At 42.5% G+C, this 21,806-nt stretch overlaps 1 protein-coding gene across 1 annotated transcript; it reads left to right on the plus strand.

The window, feature by feature from the left end:
- Positions 1-1,397: 1,397 nt before the first annotated feature.
- Positions 1,398-21,804, plus strand: LOC144535806 (neurabin-2-like). Its single transcript, XM_078278477.1, has 11 exons — positions 1,398-1,507; positions 1,756-3,239; positions 12,372-12,504; positions 14,479-14,599; positions 14,903-15,007; positions 16,894-17,026; positions 18,915-19,067; positions 19,182-19,235; positions 19,359-19,588; positions 19,683-19,779; positions 20,365-21,804. The coding sequence occupies exons 2-11, from the start codon at positions 1,869-1,871 to the stop codon at positions 20,413-20,415; spliced, it is 2,448 nt and encodes an 815-aa protein (XP_078134603.1). The 5' UTR covers positions 1,398-1,507; positions 1,756-1,868; the 3' UTR covers positions 20,416-21,804.
- Positions 21,805-21,806: the final 2 nt, after the last annotated feature.

A 21,806-nucleotide genomic window follows, 5' to 3' on the forward strand; every position in this document is an offset into this window, starting at 1 on the left:
AGGCTTTTAAAGATTCAGTGTGTGTGTGTGTGTGTGTGTGTGTGTGTGTGTGTGTGTGTGTGTGTAGGTGAGGATTGGGCAGTGAAATCTTCATCTTTCATGCTGACATGAAGACTTATTGCTTATTTTTTGGGTTGAGTGTTTGACAATCTACATATTGACATTTTGTTTTACATTGATTAATTAAAACCACCCTACAGTGGTTCCCCAACCTTTTTTCTCTGATGTACTCAAATACAATAGATTGATAGCTCGTGACAGGTTGTGATTAGCTCAGTCAATCAATCAATCAATCAATCAATCAATCAATCAATCAATCAATGATCAATTTTATTTGTCACGTGACATCGTCTCGTCACATCAGTGAAATGTTATGCCATCAGCTCCTTCAAAGTGTGCATGGTTCATCATAAAGCAGAATGTGGCCGTCAGATCGGCACACGGAAAAAGAGTCACCCGGTTGAATGGCACCCTCCAGGATCCAGCCAAGTCTCAGCAAAAGGACGCCACAGAGCGAGACTGACGCAAACCACCCAGCTCACTTTGCACACTGGCTATCAGGATGCTGTAATATTCACAACATATCACAGGACTAAAGTGAGCAATTGGTTATTAAAAACAGCCATCAAGTATGACGATATGAAAGTTATAGTCACATGACATGTTATTAAGATTCTAATTATGTTCACAATAAATATGGGCCCTCCTGGGCTGGCTATGCTGCCTGCACATTAAGTGAGGCAGTTGCTAAGGAACGCAGCGCAGGTAACGTTAGCCTACACTAGCAGCTAGCACAGACTAGCCTATATATTTTGCGTAACCCACACAATAACACCCCCAAACTAACTGATTGAGATAGCAGTAGACCAACAACTAACCGGTCGAGGCAGCAGTACAACAGCAACTCCCTGTTCTGCGAGGTAATATTACTGTTTTTGTCAAAGGTGTCTAGTGGCTGTGAGAAAAGATAGATAACCGACTTCGTCGAAAAGGGCTGTCTAACTGCAAGGTAAAGCTGTGAAAATATTCTAAATATTGCTTACACTTAAAGGGATACTTTGCCATTTTAAACCAGCTTGTGTCATGGCAGTGTGTGTGCAGATCAACGGCTTCCCTCCGTGGCACCAGCTATCAGTTTGTTAGTCTGAAGTTATTTTTTTTCTCAGAGCGCAGTGATACTTATTGCGCAAAGGAATTCGAATCATAGTCGTTGTATATGGTTATTAATCACGGCTATGAACTAATCAGATTGCTTGATTTGAGCTACCCATTTCATACGAGAGGTGAAATAATACCCATCATTCACTAAAACACATTATTCTGCTATGCATAATAAATTATGTAGTAAATCATCGCCCACAGAACATACTGTAAAGGACGGGCACTTTGACCCAGCGGCTCGCTCCTCCATGCAGCAGCACTCTGCCGCTGCGAGAGAAGGACCAGAAATCTGCAGTTCACAGAATGAAGAGATCAAAATGATGCTGCCTGTAAAAAGGGATTAAACGTAAGCAATCTGTAGCCAGCTGCGGCAAATCCGCGGCTCATTACTGTTCTACTTTTCTGTGCAAATATTTTTCAATGACTAATGCAGTTATTTGTGACGTTAAGGTTTGCATTGTTGTAACGGCAAGCCAGCTAATGACAGATGCATCGCGCTCACTTTCTCTGTTGCATTGGACGAAAATTGCAGCGGATGCAAGCAGGCCTTTAATACGATCTGTTGTTTTTGTTTCTCCCCATCTGCCGGTCTAGTCTGGGCGCCACCTCGCTTGGATCGGCTGCTGGTGGATAAGACAGATTTGCCACCGGGGGTTGAGAAAGGAGACATGCCGTCGCTGAGCATCCGTTGCGACGCTTGACTGACCATGATGAAGACCGAATCCACATCCAAGAGCACCGGCTCTGGCTCTACGCTCAGGAGCCCATCCCCGCACAGAAACGCGTACGAAGCGGGGATGCAGGCCCTGAAGCCCGTCAAAGACAATGCCGCGAACGGGGACATGCAGGAGGGCCCCCGAGGGCGCAGGTACGGCTCCAACGTGCACCGTATCAAAAACATGTTCCAGCAGATGCAGACCATAACCCCAGCCGATGCAGAGTGTGAGGAAGGCGCCAGGAACGCCGACAAATCGGTGCGCCTCTCCCTCCCCAGAGCCGGGAGCCTGAACGAGAACGTGGACCACAGCGCGCTGCTGAAGCTGGGATCCACCGTGTCCGAGCGCGTTAGCAAGTTTGACATCAGTAAACCGGAGAACGGGCATCCGCGGGCCTCGTCACCCAGCTACTCCAAGCTGCAGGAGACGCGCCGCATCTTCGAGCAGCAGCAGGAGAGGCAGCAGCAGGAGAGGCAGCAGCAGGAGAGGCAGCAGCAGCAGGAAAAGTTGGCCACCACCAGGGTCCTACTGAAGACAGACAAGGCCTCAGGCTTCCAGGATAGCAGGTTGGATGTGGTGTCCCGGTTCAACGGCAGCACCGAGTCTCTGGACAGCCTGGACACCAGCGATGCGGTGTCCCCTACAGTCAGCCAGCTCAGTGCTGTGTTTGAACGGGCAGCCGAGCTCCGGAACAACCTCCACCGCCTCTCCTCTACCCCACCGCTCCCTTCCCGGGGGGTCAGCGCCAAGGTGGGTGTGTTGAACTCCAAAATAATTACAAAAAGGGTTTGTGCCTTTGCAGCAGGCAATCCGGAGGAAGATATAAACAATCAGATGGGCCAAGAGGGGCCTCCGAGTGGCCCCAGGGGGAGGGCTACTCCTCCATCTGAAAGCATTAATGGGTGCCAAAGCGCCCGAAATACTGAACTTTACAGTACTCTAGGAGAGCCAAATGAGCAGAGAGAAAAGACAGTGTCAGATGCAGGTGTTGAGGTCAAATCTGAGGAACACTATGGGGCCAAGGGGCCTAACAGCACAACACTGCAAGGTGACATCCACATCTCTGTGGAGAATGGAGGAACCGAGAAGGAAAGCTCTCCAAAGGGTGGTGAGATGGCTAAGGTTGCTGGGGAGGAGGAAGACAGGACTCTCAGAGACGACCAGTCGGGGCGTGACTCTGTGGATATCAGTACCTACAGCGCGGTGGGGGAGGACTTTGGAGGAAGCCAGGTGGATGAGGAGGAAGATGAGGGTGATGACCGCTACGAGCCAGAGTCCAGCTGTGCAGAAATTAATGGGCTGCCTGTGGAGGAGGACCCGCCCCCCTCCAGGAAGATCCGCTTTAGCACAGAGCCCATCAAGGTGAGGAACTGTGCAGTGGAAAAAAACATGTAGAATAAATATTAAAAATGGTAGAACGTGAAGGTGTTATCTTTCAGACTGTACCCCCAGAGCCTTGCTTAATTAGGCTGAGGTGCTGATTTCTGTCTATATTCTGGTGTGCGTTTGATTTCTTTTTTCATCCTGTGTGTTGAGAGGCTTGTTCAACTTGACCTTAAAGCTTATCTACCGTGGTACAGTCAGCGCCACTGTCAGCTGTTTTAATGAACTCACTCAGCTTCTGCCGGTGTTAGAATGATGCTGACATTTTGATTTTACCCTGTTTCAACACGGGGCTTTGCACACTACTAAAATCCCCTGCCCCTTCCACAGTAGCCAGTTGCTAATGGACGGCCCTGCATTCCTACTGTGCAGCTGACATGGGCCCCAAAAGATCTGTGATGTAGATACTTATCTGAAATGCAGTGGGAGCTGCTTCTGTAAATAATTGCTGGGGGAGGAACAAAGAGGCCTGGATAATTATTCCTGTTTCTAAAGTAGTGGATACTCCGCTGTGGCCAATGCAAGGTCAGCGGACAGTCTATGGGGAGCAGGGTGAGGAATGGAGTGTTTTTGTGTGAGTGTGGAAAAAGAGAGGGAGGAAGTGAGAAGAGAGACTGTGATTTCCTCTTGAATCAGTGAGATGTGAGAGGAGGAGGTGGAGTTGATTTAAAGTGTCTCTCCGTGTCTGGGGGTGGTGTAACGATCTGGAGAAGAGCATCAGATTCTCTCCAGCTCAGTCTCGCTGCTCTACTCTGCCTTGAGGTCTGAGGCATACAGAGACTCTGCCAGCTAAAGTTGCCACTGACACTGTACATCACACACATTCCCTCACGCAGAAAGCCATTTCGTTGACTAAGGGCTCCTGTCCCATATCATGACCAGTCAAGTCGAAAGTTTCTTTTGCTCTCTCTTCTCATGGCTGCACATCGGCCAGTTGCCAAGAATTAGATGAGAAGATTGATACCACGTTCATATTTTTATGATAAATATGAAGCTACGGCCAACAGCCCGGTTAGCTTAGCTTAGCACAAAGACTCAAAACAGGGGGAAACAGCTAGCCTGGCTTCATCCAAAAGTAAGAAAATCTGCCTATCATCAGCGCCTCTAAACTTTGAAGTGCATTTCCTAAACTGTTGAACTATACCTTGTAATGTCTAACTAGCTTAACTAAGGTCACAGTAATGGTAAAGTGGTTCCACTGTGCGACAGTTGGTGGTGGTAGTGCTAGAAATGTAGCAATTTGCCAGAGAAGATTACTAGACGATGTAAACATGGATGTAAACAATGCAGGTTACAAAAAATTGCAAGTGTTTTTATGAGGAAGGAAACATATTCAGCATATTTGTCAGGCCTTAAGGACACACACAATATTTACTCAAACATAACTCCACAGGGTCAACCTCTAAATAATATCTACAAATAGAAACACAAATGCAGTATTTTAAACAAAGTATTCATGTACAGCAATTTCTATTAGTGTGTGCTAATTGTACGCAAATACCGACATATCTGTGGTAAGCCAATATTGGCTTTTAATATTCACCCTGGATGGAAGCATGCTGAAAATCCCATGAATCCCAAATAAATTATGCCTGAGTTTAGTATGCCCATCATGCAATTGTAATGCAGAAAAAAAAGAAAAGATAAAAGCAGACTTCTATTTCATTATTTTAACCTCGTGATAGCAGGAGGAAGCATTATATGTGGCGTGATTAAGAAGTCATAACTCATAAGCTTTGATAAAAAGGCTGAATTTGGTTGTGACCCTGCAGCCGTCATCGGAGAATAACCTCCCACTGAGTCCTTTCACACTGTATCAGTGTGGCCTTTGTTATGAAGATTGATGCAGGGGTGGTTGAGAGTTAAGGGAGGGGGTAGGTCAAATGGGAGGGGCGTTATTATGCTGCTCAAAAGTCATGCGACTGTATAACTGCCAGCTCTTAAGTCCCGGTGTCAGTTGGTTTCTTTTCCAAACAGGAAGTGCCCATTTTTAGTGCATATTTCCCCTCTGTGCAACAATTCAGCTTGTTGTGGTTATGGCGGTTGGAAGTCTGGGCGCATGTCTTTTCTTTGTCCCCATTTTACACTACACACTCCTGTCTGTGTGTCTGTGTGTCTGTCTGTCTGTCCTCTCACACTGGCAAAAATAGCAGAACTGCTCCGGGTAGAGTTCACACTAGATTCTTTGTTTGCTCCTCCTGACACTCTCTCCTCGCTCCTTCTTTTCTCCCTTTCGCTCTTTGTCACCAGTCTCCTACTGCTAGTAAAAATAGCAGCATTGTTATCGTTGCAGACTTGCCTCGCTTTTCAGGGCCGCCTCTTTGTCGAACACAGGAAGCTGCCTCTCATGTCTTATTTATTTGTTTTGCTCGTTTGTTTTGGCTTCATTTTATATCGCTCTGAATCAATCCTGTAGTTCATGATGTAGCATCCTGTGATTTTTAATTATTTATCCTATTGTTAGAGGAACATTTTCTTTTTAAATTGAAAATAGCATAAAATAAGATAATCTCCACTGGATTTGTGCTGTTCCCTCCAAACCAAAAATAATCAGATTTATTTTTTATGCACCGGAATCCCTTTGCTCACTCAACACCTAGCCTACTCTCTCACTTTTTATCCACACACACACACACACACACACACACACACACACACACACACACACACACACACACACACACACACACACACACACACACGCTGCCTACGCACCTCTGAATAGTCCTGCCAGCCTGCTCAAAGAACAGCTATGATTTTGTTTCGCACTGTATCATTAACACAAACAAACTGTTCTTGTATTGTAATAAACCGAGGGTGTTGAATTTGCACAAACATAGAAGAGGAATTACATTTTAAGTGATTTTAACCACAAATTGCAAAATAGAGAGTGCCCAAAATGCAACCTTTGGTGGTTTGTGTTCACTGCTCAGGTCAGCCAACGAGGGATTGCCTAGGGAGAAGTAATACATCACAATATGTCAAGCTATCCTCAAACTGTCTATTACTTAGACTCAGCGGGGCTCCAGTATTTCATACAGTGCATTGCTCACAGCCAGGAGGGGTGGGAGACCAGACAGATTATCAGCAAGGTCACTCTGCCCCACTTCCCAGTCCTGCAGTGGTGGTGGGTTGCAAGCTTTTACGTGATGTGCCCACACTCGCTCAGGTTACTGCCATTAGCCATGTTATGCAACGTCTCGCTCATGATGTCTGAGCGCTGTTATGTCTTGTCCAAACTGCCATCATCTTGTCAAGTTAAAAAAAAGAAAAACAGACACTTGTCCTACAGTGATCTGTAATGCTGCATCTGTTTGTATTCATCTTCCTTACATATTACTAGTTATGTATTTAAGACAGGATAAGGCTGATGCTATTCTATTATTATAATGTAACATATAATGTGTTAGTCTGACTCTCAAGACTTCTCTTTGGCACTCAGTCCCAAGCCCATTCAATAAATAACAACATAAATATACATACAGTAATTTGCAATATACCAAACATATAAAACATCATATTGTTACAGTATATAGTTGCTGTATCCTTCCACATATTGTAGTGCTATTCAGTCCCCCGTTGCTGACCTTATTCTCATGCTGCTGTGTCTCTTCCCGGGGTCAGCGCTAAGCCAAAACGTGACTGCGGACCAAAGGCTGGCCTGCCAAAACAGACAGGCTCTGGTGCCATGCAACCGTTACTATGACAAACCTACGATATCCATTTTATTGGCTGGAGGAGAGTGGTCCAGGGCGATGGCAGCCAGGAACACATCCTTATTTTCTGTCTGCGTGTTACACATCTGGGATCTGGATTAACCCTCAATTTGAGAAGGATTTAGAAGCAATTACCTGCCACTTGTGGGCATGTTTAACCTGTGGTGGTTGGGAATGCAATTAATAGTGATGTAATTAAACTGTTAAGAGGGGAAGTGCTTGTTTTTGGTCTCCATGTGCTTTACTTTGACAGCTTGATAAAGCATCACACAAGCATTCTGACCCCAAGAATCGTGGATTAATTGCAGCAATGAGTCGCCAGATCTCACATTATGCATGGTAATCACTTTAAGCATTCAAAGTAGAAATGGAGAATAGCAGTTCACAGCTCACATTCCCGAAACCAGTTGAAATAATAGCAAGCATACTTTGAGTAATAAAAGTGATGGAAAGTTGGGTGCTACAGACTGTGGAGAGACAGAGTGGAAACACGCTATTTCTGTTGTGAAAACCCAATGCCACCACCTCCACACATCCTATTGGCTGAACCCAAAATTAGATCTGTTTTTGGAGAGTAAAGAGGGAAAGAAACACAGCAGTTGACATGCTGCTGTGGGCAGTGGGGGGGGGGGGGGTTAAACCACCACAGTGTTACCCAATCACATTGTAGCCAGAGGGCCATCAAGATGGAACCACACTGCAGGAGAGCCTCCAGAGCCGTTTTGTCATTTAGCCATCTCTCTGTCACGACATTGTAAAATGGAGCTGTGACTTACTGGTTATTTTTAATACCTTCTACTGTACCAAGTGGATGCTCTGTCTGTATAGACACACACAATCTATTAGCTGGTGAGTGGCTCTAGCTAGCTGCCTACAGAGCTTTTGTAGGACATCCCAGACGGCTGGTAGCAGAGGGAGGGATGGAGGGGGGGGGAGAGGAAGGGAGTTTCCTGGCCATCTGTTAGCTTCTCTGACCTACTATCTGCCACAACTGGAACAGCGTCCTTCTTCAGCCCTGCCCACCCCCCATCTCCATGCCTTTTAATCCCAATGTTTGTCTTCTAAAGATAGCCACCTCACCGTTCAAGGAGTTCATCTACTACTCTACATACAGTACAGTACTTAGGTAAAGGTTTGGGTCAAAGGTTGCATTGTGTAGGATCCCATTAGTTGGCCTGGCCTTCTGTGGGATCATGGCACAGAACGGGGGAGAGGGAGGAAGTGAAAGTATGAATTCAGTGTCAGTGAGGGCTTGATGTAGCCTGACCTGCATCATGACACCCGTCCTAAACTTGCCCAAGGCTGCAGGTCACGACGATCATGGCTGTGTTTTTTTCTCCAGTGCCACGTAAAACGCTGCTGAACCTCCTCGTTTGATCTTCCACAGCATTGTGGGCGTAAAATGAGGGAACCACAAGCCACCAGCTGTGGCCTCTTGATCTTTAAACTCAAGGAGTGAAGCAGTACCACGTGAGAGCGTCACAGTAGGCACTGTTGTTGTTTTGTGCTCCGTTACTTAGGATACAAACAGTGCATTTTGTGCGTCTGTAATCCACATTCTGCTAATCCCTCTAAATACGAAGGTAACCTAAATCAAAAGCCATTAGACTTCAGTGCTGCTCCCAATGCTATCTGTCATCTGCAGTACAGTTAGGTTCAATTTGATTCACTTAATTCATAGTGTGAACTAAAATCAGTACTGCTGCAGCTAATTATTATTTGCATTATAGATTAATCTGTCAATTCCTTTTTTGATCAAACGTTCAGTCAATAAAATGCCACAAGATAAGGGTAAAAAGACCATCATTTCTCAGATCCCATGTCTTCAAATTGCTTTTGTCTGATCAATAGTTGCTTGATTATTAAATAAAAAAACAAGTGGACATATGAACATTGTTGTCAGTTAAAAGAATAGTTCAACAAAAGCAAATTATTTATTTAATTTAAAGGAATTCATTAAAAGAATAGTTTGACCCCAGCCAAACTCTAAAGCAGCACGTAATCGTCATCGGCCTCGTCATCACTTGTATGAACACACAGTGATGGTGGTGATTTAGGTATAAGGCGATAACATTTTAAACCCTATTCTTATTGGTAAGTAAGTAAGGCTTAAAAGTAGAAACAGAGGCTTGTACAGCGTCCACCGATGCATGAAAATACAATGACACTGAATAAATCTGCGAGCGGGGGGGCTGCTTACATTTCAAAAGCGCTGTCAAAACTGACAGGCTCTTTACTGTGTGGTGTTGCCAGGGGGACGGGGCCCATATGACTAAAGAGTTAGCACTAAAGCCACGAGATGCTACTTTGTAACACAGATGGACAAACTAAACAGCAGAGAAAGAGAAGTGAGAGAAAGTAAACAAAGACTCAACAAAAAGTGTTAAAGTGTTGCAGCAGAGGGAACAAATGATTGTGGAGAAACAAGTTGAGAAATCTGACCAAATAAACGAAAGAATGTGTGAAGAATGAAGGTCTAGCACTGAATTAGTGTGGCTATTGGAGCATGCAAGGTGGCATGCATAATCACTGTGGAAGACTGAAAGTGAGGCTTTTAAAGATTCAGTGTGTGTGTGTGTGTGTGTGTGTGTGTGTGTGCTTGTTTAACTATATTTGTGGGGTCCAAAAACCAGGAGTTCAGTATACTTGTGGGGTCCCGACAGCTTTGTGGGGCCAAAATGCTGGACCCCACAAGTTTAAAGGGCTGTTTGAGGGTTAAGACTTGGTTGTAGGATTAGGGATAGAATTAGGTTATGGTTAGGGTGAGGGTAAGGGTTAAGGTTAGGCATTTAGTTATGATGGTTAAAGTTAGGCTAAGGGGCTAGGGAATACATGTCAATGACGGGTCCCCACAAAGATAGTGCCACAAACCTGTGTGTGTGTGTGTGTGTGTGTGTGTGTGTGTGTGTGTGTGTGTGTGTGTGTGTGTGCGCGCGCGCGCAGCAGCTGCAGAAGGCCTCCATTAGCATGCTGGAGGTGGTTATGTAAACTGTCATGCTGGTAGACCAGAGTGAATGTGGGAAAGAGAGGCCTCTGTCTTCAGTGGTTGTGATTGATTTTCCCCCCAGTGTGTTTGATACACATTACCGCTGTGAAATGATACAGCTCGGCGGCCTTGAGGAAATGCGGCTGTCTCAGTTGAAGTGGTCGATACATTTCAATTGCGTTACGTCTGCATTAACAGCGGTGGTCAGTTATTATGAAAACCATGTATCCAGCTTGTCTATCTCAGCTGCGTACTGTTCATCTCCTCCACTTTATTGTTAGTTAATCTGTTGATTATTTTATCAATTAATCGATTAGTTGTTTGGTCTATAAAATGTCAGAAAATGGTGCAAAATTTTCAAAGCCCAAGATGACGTCCTCAAATGTCTTGTTTTGTCCACAACTCAAAGATATTCAGTTTACTATCACAGAGGAGTGAATAAACAAGAAGATATTAACATTTAAGAAGGTGGGATCAGAGAATTTTTATTTTTCCCATAAAAAAATGACTCAAACCGATTGATTATCAAAATAGTTGGCAATGAATTTAATAGTTGTCAACCAAGTGATTAGTCTATTCATCTTTGCACCACTAGTGTTCAACATATCAATTTTTACATTTGTATTAAAACAGATACATATTTCAGGAATTAAAATAAATACTGGATTTAAAATATGAACAGATGTTCCAAAGAAGTCACAAGCCACTCTTTCACCAGTTTCAACATTCACCACGCTCCCCAGGGTGCACAGTGTTTTCTGTTTTCAGTAGCAGTTGCTATATTTGGAGTACATGCAAGAAGATCTGGGAAGTAGCACAAAACAGTGATAAGAAACCATGACTGTTAAGAAAAGAAAGGAAAGGGTCATCTACAGACTTCAGGTAATAGAAAATCCAAGGAGAATGGTTACCAAAGGGCTAACGCTGATTGACCTTTGGACAGTGCAAAAACACCACATTTTGGGAAATGTGCTTATTCACTTTCTTGCCGAGAGTTAGATAAGAAAGTTGATAACACTGTCATGTCTGTATGCAGAATATAAAGCTACAGCCAGGATACAGTTAGCTTAGCTTAGCACAAAGACTGGAAACAGGGGGAAACAGCTAGCCTGGATCCGTCCAAACATAAAACCACAAATTGTTGCCTTTACACTTAAGTTTTTGAGCGAATTACCAAGATTTAAAGTGTTAACTATTGACCTTTAGAGGTGCTGATAGGCAGGTGTTATTCCTTTGGACAGAAGCTAGCTTTCCCCCCCCCCCATTGCTAGTCTTTGTGCTAAAATAAGCCAAAGATCCTCTATACTAAAGATAGCGCATTCCAAGCAGCGCCAATGATATGAAACGGTAGACACTTCCTGTCTCCTAAAGGGGCGTGGCCTCGTTTGAACGTGGTGTGGATGAATGAAAAGTTATATTTGAATAATTTATCAATATGTTCTTTTGCTAATGTTAGATATTTATACAGGTAAAAGACATATTTAGCATCACAGAGATTAGTTTTGTTAGGGCGTTCACGAACGTTAGCTGACGTTAGCTTTTATCTGTGTTGCCAGATCTCGCGAGAGTTTGGTCCTGAGACAGAAACAGGTCTCAAACAAAGTAAATTTTCTCCTGATGTGTCTGTCTGTAAAATGCCATGTTAGTATCAGAATGTTCTGGAGGTATGTGGCTTGTGAAAAACGGGTCCAATATTTACTTTAGTGACTAAGGAGCGAAAGAATCATTCATAATCTGTGTTCACGTTCACTTCTCCCGTTGGAATCAATACACACGGACCTGACGCTAGTCTCCTAAAGTGGCATGGCCGTGGCGGAGCCCATGTGACACAGATACAGGAAACTACTCTGAGTTAGGGGGGGCCCGGTTCTAATCCGTCTGTGGATTAGCTAACCGTTTCGCTGTGGTAGCTTCATATTTAACAGACAGATATGATAGTGGTATTGATCTTCTCATCTAACTCTGCAAGAAAGCAAAAAAATTGCAAATAGCATCTCAAATTAGTGCTGCACAATTAATCGCAATTTTATCGAAATTGCAATATAAAATAGTGCAATATCAGCTTTGTTTGGTGCAGATCCTCGCAAAAATCACACTATAATCATTTACATTTTTTGAATTTTAATAATTTTCTATGAAAATGAGAAAACTAACACACAAATGATCATTCACTCCAATATCGTGAATCATATCGCAATCGCAATATCAGTTGAAATAAACGCAATTAGAAATGTCCTCATATCACGCAGCCCTATCTCAAATCCCCCCTTTTCAAGAAAATCTGAAAAAAAAAGATGGATAATTACAAATACAGTACAAAACTTTATGCTACCTTCCACAGTCTTGAACAAAGAGGTTTTACGTGTTTGTGATCTCAGTCTGATCGAGTGTCTCTGTCTCCTCCTGCAGGTGTTTGCCACTTACCCCAACGAGGACTACGACAGGCGTAATGAAGACGTGGATCCAATGGCAGCGTCTGCTGAGTACGAGCTGGAGAAGAGGGTGGAGAGGCTGGACCTGTTCCCCGCGGAGCTGGAGAAAGGTACAGAACATTACAGATTTACCTAAGAAGCCTGCCATCTGGAGTATTTGAATAATTCTAAGCATTTATTGGAAGCTGATTGAGGCACCAGGTGGGTGGTTTGCAAGAAATTGGGAATGAAAATGAGAAGAAATTTTGGTATTTGTGATTAACCTCCCACTGGACAGTTTGATTTGTCTTTTCTGTCTCTCTTTGAAGCCAAAAATCTTTACTACTTATGTAAAAAGGTCTTCAGTGTTCACTGACTGCCTTCTGCCAACCACCCTGTTTCCCCCAGTGAGCCACACTTCCCTCAACATCCCTTCAACATTATGGTGCATTAATATATTTATAGAATACTATATTTAGAATTTTGTACAGGGCAGGTTACGCAGGATACCATATGTGACCATTTTCTGTATAAATGATGCGCTGATGTGTTTACCGTCAAATTAATGACAATGAAAAATGAATGCAATACTTCAGCACATCACACCTCAGGCAGGATGTTATGACTGATTCTGATCTCACTTTCAAGTCACATATGAAGAAGCTAACTGAAAGTTTTTTATTATTTTAAGACTCCTTGAGATTCAAAGAACTTGTGCATGCTTTTATTACAACAATAAATCAATTACAGCAACATACAGAATCATTCGAGACCCTGCAAATACTCTAGAAATCTTTTCATAGAGTTGCTCCTGACTCGTCCCTGGTAGACCCCCTCATAGCCACAGACTCTCTCTGCTGCTCACTGTACCAAAACAAATCAGACAAAGACCCGCGGTAAAGCTGCCTTCTGCAGTTTTAGATCCAAACTCTGGAACAGATTCTCCCGCTGGATCAGAGAACAGCGATGTCAAAGCTAAAAAGTCACATTTTTAGCCTTGCTTATAACTAAAAAACTGTTATTAGTTCACTGCTATGCACACTTTTGCTTCATTAGAAATTGAAATAAAATAGTTTTCTTTCTTTCTGCATTTCATAAGGTTGACTGTCTGCTCTGTCTTTCTAATTTTTTTGTGGTACCACTAGTCTCGCCCCTAATTAAGCATTTATAATTCTGTAGGATAAAAAAATACTCAATGAACATATAGTAAAACCTACACTAAATAATTTAAATATGTCTTCATAGGGGAAGTTATAAATGTTGACAAACACTGTACTTCAACAAACAGTTAAAATATGTATTTATGTATTTATAGCTGTGTACAACTACATTAAGCGTGGTATAATCCATTTAAGGTACCGTGTGGAGTTTCTGACCACTTGCAGCACTATGGAGTGATGTTTTTACGAGTGGATCCCTGTTTTGTTTGTATCGTGCACATGCACGAGGACGTGCATGCATGTGTGCGAGCATGCAGACAATGCGATACACATTCCTGCTGCCCGTTTCATGCTATCACACTGACTGAGAGTTGGTAGCAGTAATGTGCAAATAAATGCAGTAATGTACCAACAAAAGCAGGAAAGAAGATGACTGCCAGCAAGGAAGCATGGATGTAAACAACGCAATGTTTAAAATTGGCTTTGTAAATGTTTTATGAAGAAGGAAATGCATTGTTAGGCCTCATGACACTATCCAATGTCCTGTTTGTTTACAAGAAAATTCCTGAGGACCTTTAATTTGGATCACACCTGTGGTGAAGGGAAAGGGCCAAGCACTGAGCTGTTTTTACTTTATTTAAATTCCCCACCCAAATTTATCCTGATGGTTAACCGGCCATCTTTCAGTCACAAGCTCACTTCTCTGAAATTAGTCCACAGCCGCAAATTATTACCAAAAATGTAATTCACAAGAGTGACGACATGAACATGGAATCAAAGACATGTTTTCCACCCACAGAGAGTGGTAACAGCGCCACAGTCCATGAGCTCCAATGCTTCACTCACAAAGACATGACAGCATAACACATCAAAACTGACCAAAAGCTGTTAAACATGGATTACAGTAACAGTATGGTAACTGCCGGTCTGGTATTTGTCTTTCAGATGGTGAGGGCCTGGGCATCAGTATCATCGGGATGGGTGCAGGGGCTGACATGGGCCTGGAGAAACTGGGCATCTTTGTGAAGACAGTCACGGATGGAGGAGCAGCACACAGGGATGGCAGGTATGTTAATTACTGTTCAATTCACTTAGGATTATTCTTGATCTGGTAAAGACACATGGCAAAAAAAAAAGGCATTTGATTTGTAAACCACATGCCAACCTAAGGTTAGTAGTTGTAGTTTCGTTTTTTTCCAGGAGTGGATGCTTCATTGTCGTCTTTCTTTCTGATTCCTGGCAACTGCAGATAGGTCTTCCTGCCAAAAACGAGGGCTTATAAATGGAGTGTGGTTTGTGTGCGCCTTAGTATAAAGGCCACAGATGAGCTATTACTGTGAATCCTAAACCTCTCAACTGCCTCCTCCAGGATCCAGGTGAACGATCTGATTGTGGAGGTGGACGGGATCAGTTTGGTGGGAGTTACCCAGAACTTTGCCGCCTCTGTACTCAGGAACACCTCAGGAACTGTCAAGTAAGAGTTACTTTTGAATAGCCATGATTTTATTGCAATTGCTTTGACGTCGAGAAACACAAATCATCCAACACCAGTGTAGTGTTTTTTTGCCACAGGAGCAGGATGGAAAAGTCGGTCAGCGAGTTGGTCCAGCACTATAGTCTTCGAATGAAATATCTCAACAACCATTGGCTGGATTGCAATGACCACGCACTCCGTACATCATCTAATGCCATTATTAGATCCAAATTTGAATTCAATTCAATTTTATTTATAGCGTCAAATCATAACACGTTATCTCAGGACACTTTACAGATAGCGAAGGTCTAGACCACACTAATTTACAGAGACCCAACAATTCCCCCAAGAGCATGCATTTGGTGCAACAGTGGCAAGGAAAAACTTCCTTTTAACAGGCAAAAAACCTCGGACAGAAGCGGGCTCTTGGTGGGCGGCCATCTGCCACAACCAGTTGGGGGTAAGAGGGGGATTAAAATGTCCAGTACTTTTATTTGTGACTAAAAATACCTGCAAAACTTAAGACGTTCCTACGAGGCTCAGCTGTACTTAGTGTTTAGTGCTGATTAGCAAATGCTCACATGCTGGTGATCATTACATTACTGCTAAACACCAACATGTTAGCATGTTAGCAAGCTGATATTGTTATTTATCTCATAGCACTGCTGTGATCTTAGTTCATTCATTTTTACAGTAGCAATCCAGGACATAAGTCTTGTTATACTTTGTTGCTCGCTTTGACATCTGCATTCTTGCTTGAAGACATGGTTTCCTCTTGATATGTACGCACAGCCAGTCTTACATGCAGGACTGACTTCTACCACATCCTGCCCATTCAGCTCACCAGACTGCAGATTTATATCTCAAGTCTCACAGGGTCATGATTATACCCTTCAGTGTTGAAAAGCTCCTTTCTGAGACATCCCGAATGCGGTCCAAAGATTCCACACCAGAACCACAGAAAACACAGTTATCAGGAACAAATACACTTGGCATCTAAAGTAGAGTTTGGAAATGCCAGAGGGATATTTGTAGCCGAGCTCTTTGGCGTTTTGGTGGAGCTGACCGTTCCCTATGCACTCCTTTTGTCATCTAAACTCATTCATAATTCAGGGTTTAGTGGTCAGGGCTGTACGGGGGATTGTTAGTGTTGTGTGACTTGTGAAGATCAGAGACCTCCATAGATAGCTCATCCATTATGGATCTGCTGCAGTGATGGCGAAGGGCACTAGAGCTCAGACCTATTCATAAAAATTGTCAGGCGGACAATAGATGGGGGCAGGAAGTACGTTTGTGAACATTTAATTACCCGTTAGTGCCGAAGAAATTTAACGGCTGCAGCGGCTGGCTTAATAACCGTCTGTGGCTTCATCATGATTCAGTGTTTTTTTTTGTCCTGTTCACTGTTTACACGGTGGCTTTAATTTGAGATTGGAGAGAGATTTGTGAGCCTCAAATCAGGAAACATATAGTCTCTAAAATGAGCTTTACAATGAGCTTAAGGAGAGGCAGAGATGAGGGTTTGAGTTTAATCATAGAAGAGGCCAACTCCATAGAGACTGCCTTTGTTCAGCTCTAAACAGGAAGACATTTTCTGACCTCAGAGAGCCAGCACATTCCTTACTACATTAATACATTACACTATACAAACTGGAAAGGGCTGTAAGAAGTCTATTATATATGAAAAACACTTTCTTGGTCCTTGTGGAGCCAGTGTTCGTGCTCCTTAGTAGTCAGGAGTTAAAAAACAAACAAAAAAAAAACATATTTTGCATGCAGTATCACACCATATCAGACAAGGGACTATTTCAGTTCAGCTAGCCTCTTTGAACATGTCAGAGTTGTTCAATCCTGACTGAGCTGGACTGCTGATTGTCAAAACACAGGTTTGTAATTGGGCGAGAAAAGCCGGGAGAACAGAGCGAAGTGGCCCAGCTCATCCAGCAGACCCTGGAGCAGGAACGCTGGCAGAGGGAGATGATGGAGCAGCGCTACAACCAGTACATGGACGAACAGGAGGTTAGTCCTACATGCTCAGGGCTAATTTTTTAAGACCCTCTGAAACAAGGAACTGGTGTAGGATCCTGACAAAACTGCTTGCCTTGTCATTCTTGACTCAGTGGTGGTGCATTGTCTGCACATGCACGTTGCAGAAGTCACTGTGCAATGCTTACTAATCACTTTCCTTCCCCCTTTGTTCACTTGCACACGCACGTGCGCACACACACACACACACACACACACACACACACACACACACACACACACACACACACACACACAGACTACCATGATCACAATAACTAATTTTTGAGAATTAAATGGAAGATTCAGGCTACTTCAAAATTCATACAAGAAAATTAAAATGTAAAACTCTTTTGCTGGGCAGTTGTTGTCTTATCAATATTATAACATTTATCAACACTTAAAGCCTTCAAGTTATCAACAGACGCGTCACTAAATAGCTTTAAATTGTATGTTTTTTTAAATATTTTTTTGTAAATTGTTCAGGCACAAAAATACCTCCTTTAAAATGAAAAACAAGTCTCTTTCTTTTGCAATAATTCTTCATCTCTGTATGTCCTTGTTTCCCCTGTAGGATTATGAAATGCATCCCATCATGAAGAGAAGTGACTCTCTGGTGTGGCTGTGTTGTGTATGTGCTTCTGGCAGGAAGCCACACTGTTCAGACTGATCAAATGATAAGCTCAGCTCCAAAATGGGGACAAATCTGAATCTCAGATTTGGTGGCCTCAGAATCAGAATCAGAAATACTTTAACAATCCCAGGGGGAAATTATTTCCTCAGATGCCCTTTGCTTTGTTAATCTCATGTGTCTCAGATGTTCTCTCCGTTTTATTTTTTACAAAAACAGAGCTTGTACTCAAAAACTGCCTGCAGTTACATTATAACAACAGAGAGGAAGTTGCTCCATTCATGCAAGGGTGATGGTGGGTGGTTCCTGAAAAGCTTAGGTTGTATAATAGAAAGTATGGTATGCACTTTTGGAGTTTTCCACCATCTAGTGGCTGTTTGGTGTCACAGCACAGAAACATGTTTTTAAAGACACCATTTAAAGCGTAACTCTCGCCAAAATGCAACCTAGGGTCTTTTTGTGAATGTACCCGAGTCAAACTTTCATTTTAAAGCATATTTAGGACGGATGTGCCACTTTTAAGATTTACCGTATCTTCGTTTTTCGGTCAAATGGCCTTTTGAATGGGAGAGCTAGGGGCACTGCTATGATAGCATCAAAATCACTATTTTTAAAACACTAAGAAGGCTCGACACAGCTCTCTTTATCTATATGATACTGGTTTTCAATTTGAATAACCACACATGATGTAAGGTAAGATATGATAAGATAAGATAAGATAAGATATGATTAGATTTGATTGTCTCTTATAGGAGAAATTCGTCTTGGGCAGTTGAGAGAACAGAAATGGCGACGCATCGCACATAAACACACAATAAACACACAGTAAACATGCATAAAACATAAGCATACATTATCTCATCCCAATGTGTTCAATAAACATTCGATAAACCTCAAGACCCCACTACCTTCCCCCGCACTCACAGAAGAAAGAGATCCCCCTGCACCCCCCTCATATTGCACTTAATTCTACCCAGATTGCACATTTCCCATTAAATCATGCTGTGATCAATAATTTATGTATTGCACAATGCCGTGTTAAAATAAAAAATATCGCACCAGTGCTCTACCAGATAGACGTCCTGCTGCTGCAACATCTGGACTCAACTGGAAATACATCAAATAGGGAAGCAAGTTGTGACTTTAAAGAGTTTGTTCATCCCTCCATAATTTGGGTGAACTGGCCTTTTAAACTTAGAATAATTATTTCTGTCTGTGAATGTGTTCCTGACCCGGACCTCGTCCCTGCAGGGTGGCGAATATGGCACAGATGAGGAAGAGGACGAGGATGAGGAGGTCAGTCCGCCGTATCCCAGTGCCATCGAGGTGTTTGACTTGGCAGAGAACGAGGACATGTCGCCTCTGGAGACGGACCCTGAGAAACTGGCACATAAATACAAAGAGGTGATAAATGAACTCTGTAATTGGAGCGTTTCCTGTGTAATCACATCTTATTTCCTCTAGTGTGCCTAATATTAACACATGTATTTAAAATGGTCATATCTCTTTGCTATAAAGCTCCAAATAAAGCATGCTGTGACTCAGGCTGAGATCCAACAGCTGAAAAGAAAGGTACATTCTTAAATTACGTTCGTACAATCATAATCCTATAGGAAGAAAACAAGCATGGATTATTTTAAGGATCAGAGTTTACATAAGCCTGTCAATGAAATGGATCTTCACCTGTTTTTCCAGCTGCACCACGCTGAGCAGGAGAAGCAGCGCTGGCGCATGGATAAGGCCCAGCTGGAACAGACCCTGCAGGAAAACAAGGAGCGTATGGAGAAGCTAGAGGGCTACTGGATGGAGGCTCAGAGCCTGTGCCAGGCGGTGGACGAGCACCTGAAGGAGACACAGTCTCAGTATCAGGCCCTGGAGCGCAAGTACAGCAAAGCCAAACGCCTGATCAAGGAGTATCAGCAGAAGTAAGACAGCAGGACTACATAGAGCTAAAAGAGTTGTGTGATTTATTACATCTGAGTGTAACAGTCTGACACTGTAATCGACGTCCTTTAACAGGGAGATTGAGTACCTGAAGAAGGAGACTCAGCGTTGTGCACAAGTTGGAGCTGAGGCCTCTCTTCTGAAAGAGGAGTCAGGACAACTTCAAGAGCAGGTACGGGGGGGGGGAGTGACCTAGAAACAAGACTGTCTTAGACTTTTCAATAATGAAATTTTAGTATAGTTCAGCCCATGCATGCTTTGTGCTAAAAGAAGTAGCCTTGAAACCGTTTTGGTCCCATTATAAGGCAGAGTTTTGCAGTGTTTTTGACTGTACTGTCATTCAGGAGTTTGTTAATGGCGCTCTCCAATTTTAGTTGTAAAGAAACTTTTAATTGGTTTGTTTGTTGCAGCTTGAGGCTGTGCTATGTTTTTTTAATTTATTTTTTACAGCACAACAATTTGGCTCAAAACTGCTTCAGTGAGTCTTGTGACCTGTATACAAACCATTAAATATATTTCAATGAAGTAAAAAGCTCTAGCTGTTTGTTGTTGAAAGCCCAACGTGACTCACACCGCAGCTTGTGGGTATATTTAAATGAAATGTAAATGCATGATTTGCCAACAATTTGAAAAAACATATTTTAATGGATTCAGACTTTTGGACCATGCTGTATAAATTGTTTACATGCTGTAACACACCACCGCCGCATAATTAAATGTAACATTACATAACTGGATTTTCCTCTCCCTTCTCTAGGTGGCTGACCTGGAGTGCAGAGTGGAAGAGCTGAAATCTGAACCTTTATAAAAGCCTTTTGTCCGTTACATATATCTCAGAAAGCATAACTTCACTCGATGGAGACGATAGTGTTATTGTACTTCCAATGACCTGCAGGGTATTTCTCGTCACCACCTTGAGCTTGGTTTCTGGTTGCATACTGTATATGTGTCCTCAGGCTTAGTATTTCAGCCACTTAACCCTTTTAATCATGTTTTTCTGTTATGGGAACACAAAGAACGATTTTATCATCACAAATATAGACTCTGTTGAGCTCTAGATGTATTGTTCCTTTTTCATTTTCAGTATTTAATCTTACTTTGTGGTTTTGTGACAGATCGAGCCGTTGCTTTTAATTGCCAAAAAAAAAAAAAATTCCTTTTCTTTTGCCTAGTTTTGTGACCTTTCTTCTGTTTGTACAGATGTGTTACTGTGTGGTTTAACAATCAGTTTGGTTTGTAAAAATTTTTAATATGTGTATAACATTAACATAATATAAACTAATGAGATTGAGGGTTGTTGTATATTTTATGTGATGAAGATGTGTACATTGGATGGAGATTGCACTGAAGAAGACATCAACAAGGTGCTTCACTGGAACGGAGGAATAAATGGGAACAATGTTTGAGGTGTCTTTGAAATTGTACAAACAGTAACCCACCCTTCATAGGGGTCCTATCACTATACCTTGAGAACCACCTGCTGCCTACCTTTCAGAAGTGTTTGTGTATTTTGTACACATTAAGACTCAAATGAGCATCCAATCCTCTGGTTTCAACCCTCCTTTCAAAAAAAGGACCATAGAAACAAGCCTCCACAACTGCTGTGCCACAAATGAAAATGGATCTCTTTCTCCCCTCAAAATGGATGTTGTCAAGGACTTTGTGTAACTGGTATTAGTTAGGACTACTGATATAAGAAACATTACTGGACTGGGATGTTAAATAAGCCGTTACCAGCAGCAAAAGTTATAGATTTAAAAAGCTTGTGTCTCGAACCAGCAGATGCACTTGACACCACTGTGTGTAGCACATGGAAAACACTGCCAGGTTTATACCTGTTTCAATTTACGCACAGTTTGAAATTAAATCAGTCTACTTGTGTCAACTGTCATACCAGTTTGTTTGTATAGTTCAGGTAAGACTGAAATATTTGAATTTTACTTAATATTTATAATATAGTCAAGGTGGAAATATGAGCTAACAAGGACAAAAACTGACAAACGCAATGCAAAAAGCAATGTTCAATGGACAGTTATACTGTGTTATTAAAAAAAGTAGATCATGACGACTATGAAAACAAAATTAAGATGAATGAATTGAAAAAAAAACAGGCATGTTATGAGTATTTTCATAATAAGGCGTGTACAGTGCACATGCTTTGCATTGTATGTTTTGTGGAATAAATGGTCAACAGTGATG

This window comes from Sander vitreus, chromosome 21 (assembly GCF_031162955.1).
Source record: "Sander vitreus isolate 19-12246 chromosome 21, sanVit1, whole genome shotgun sequence".
In the NCBI taxonomy this organism is placed as follows: domain Eukaryota; kingdom Metazoa; phylum Chordata; class Actinopteri; order Perciformes; family Percidae; genus Sander; species Sander vitreus.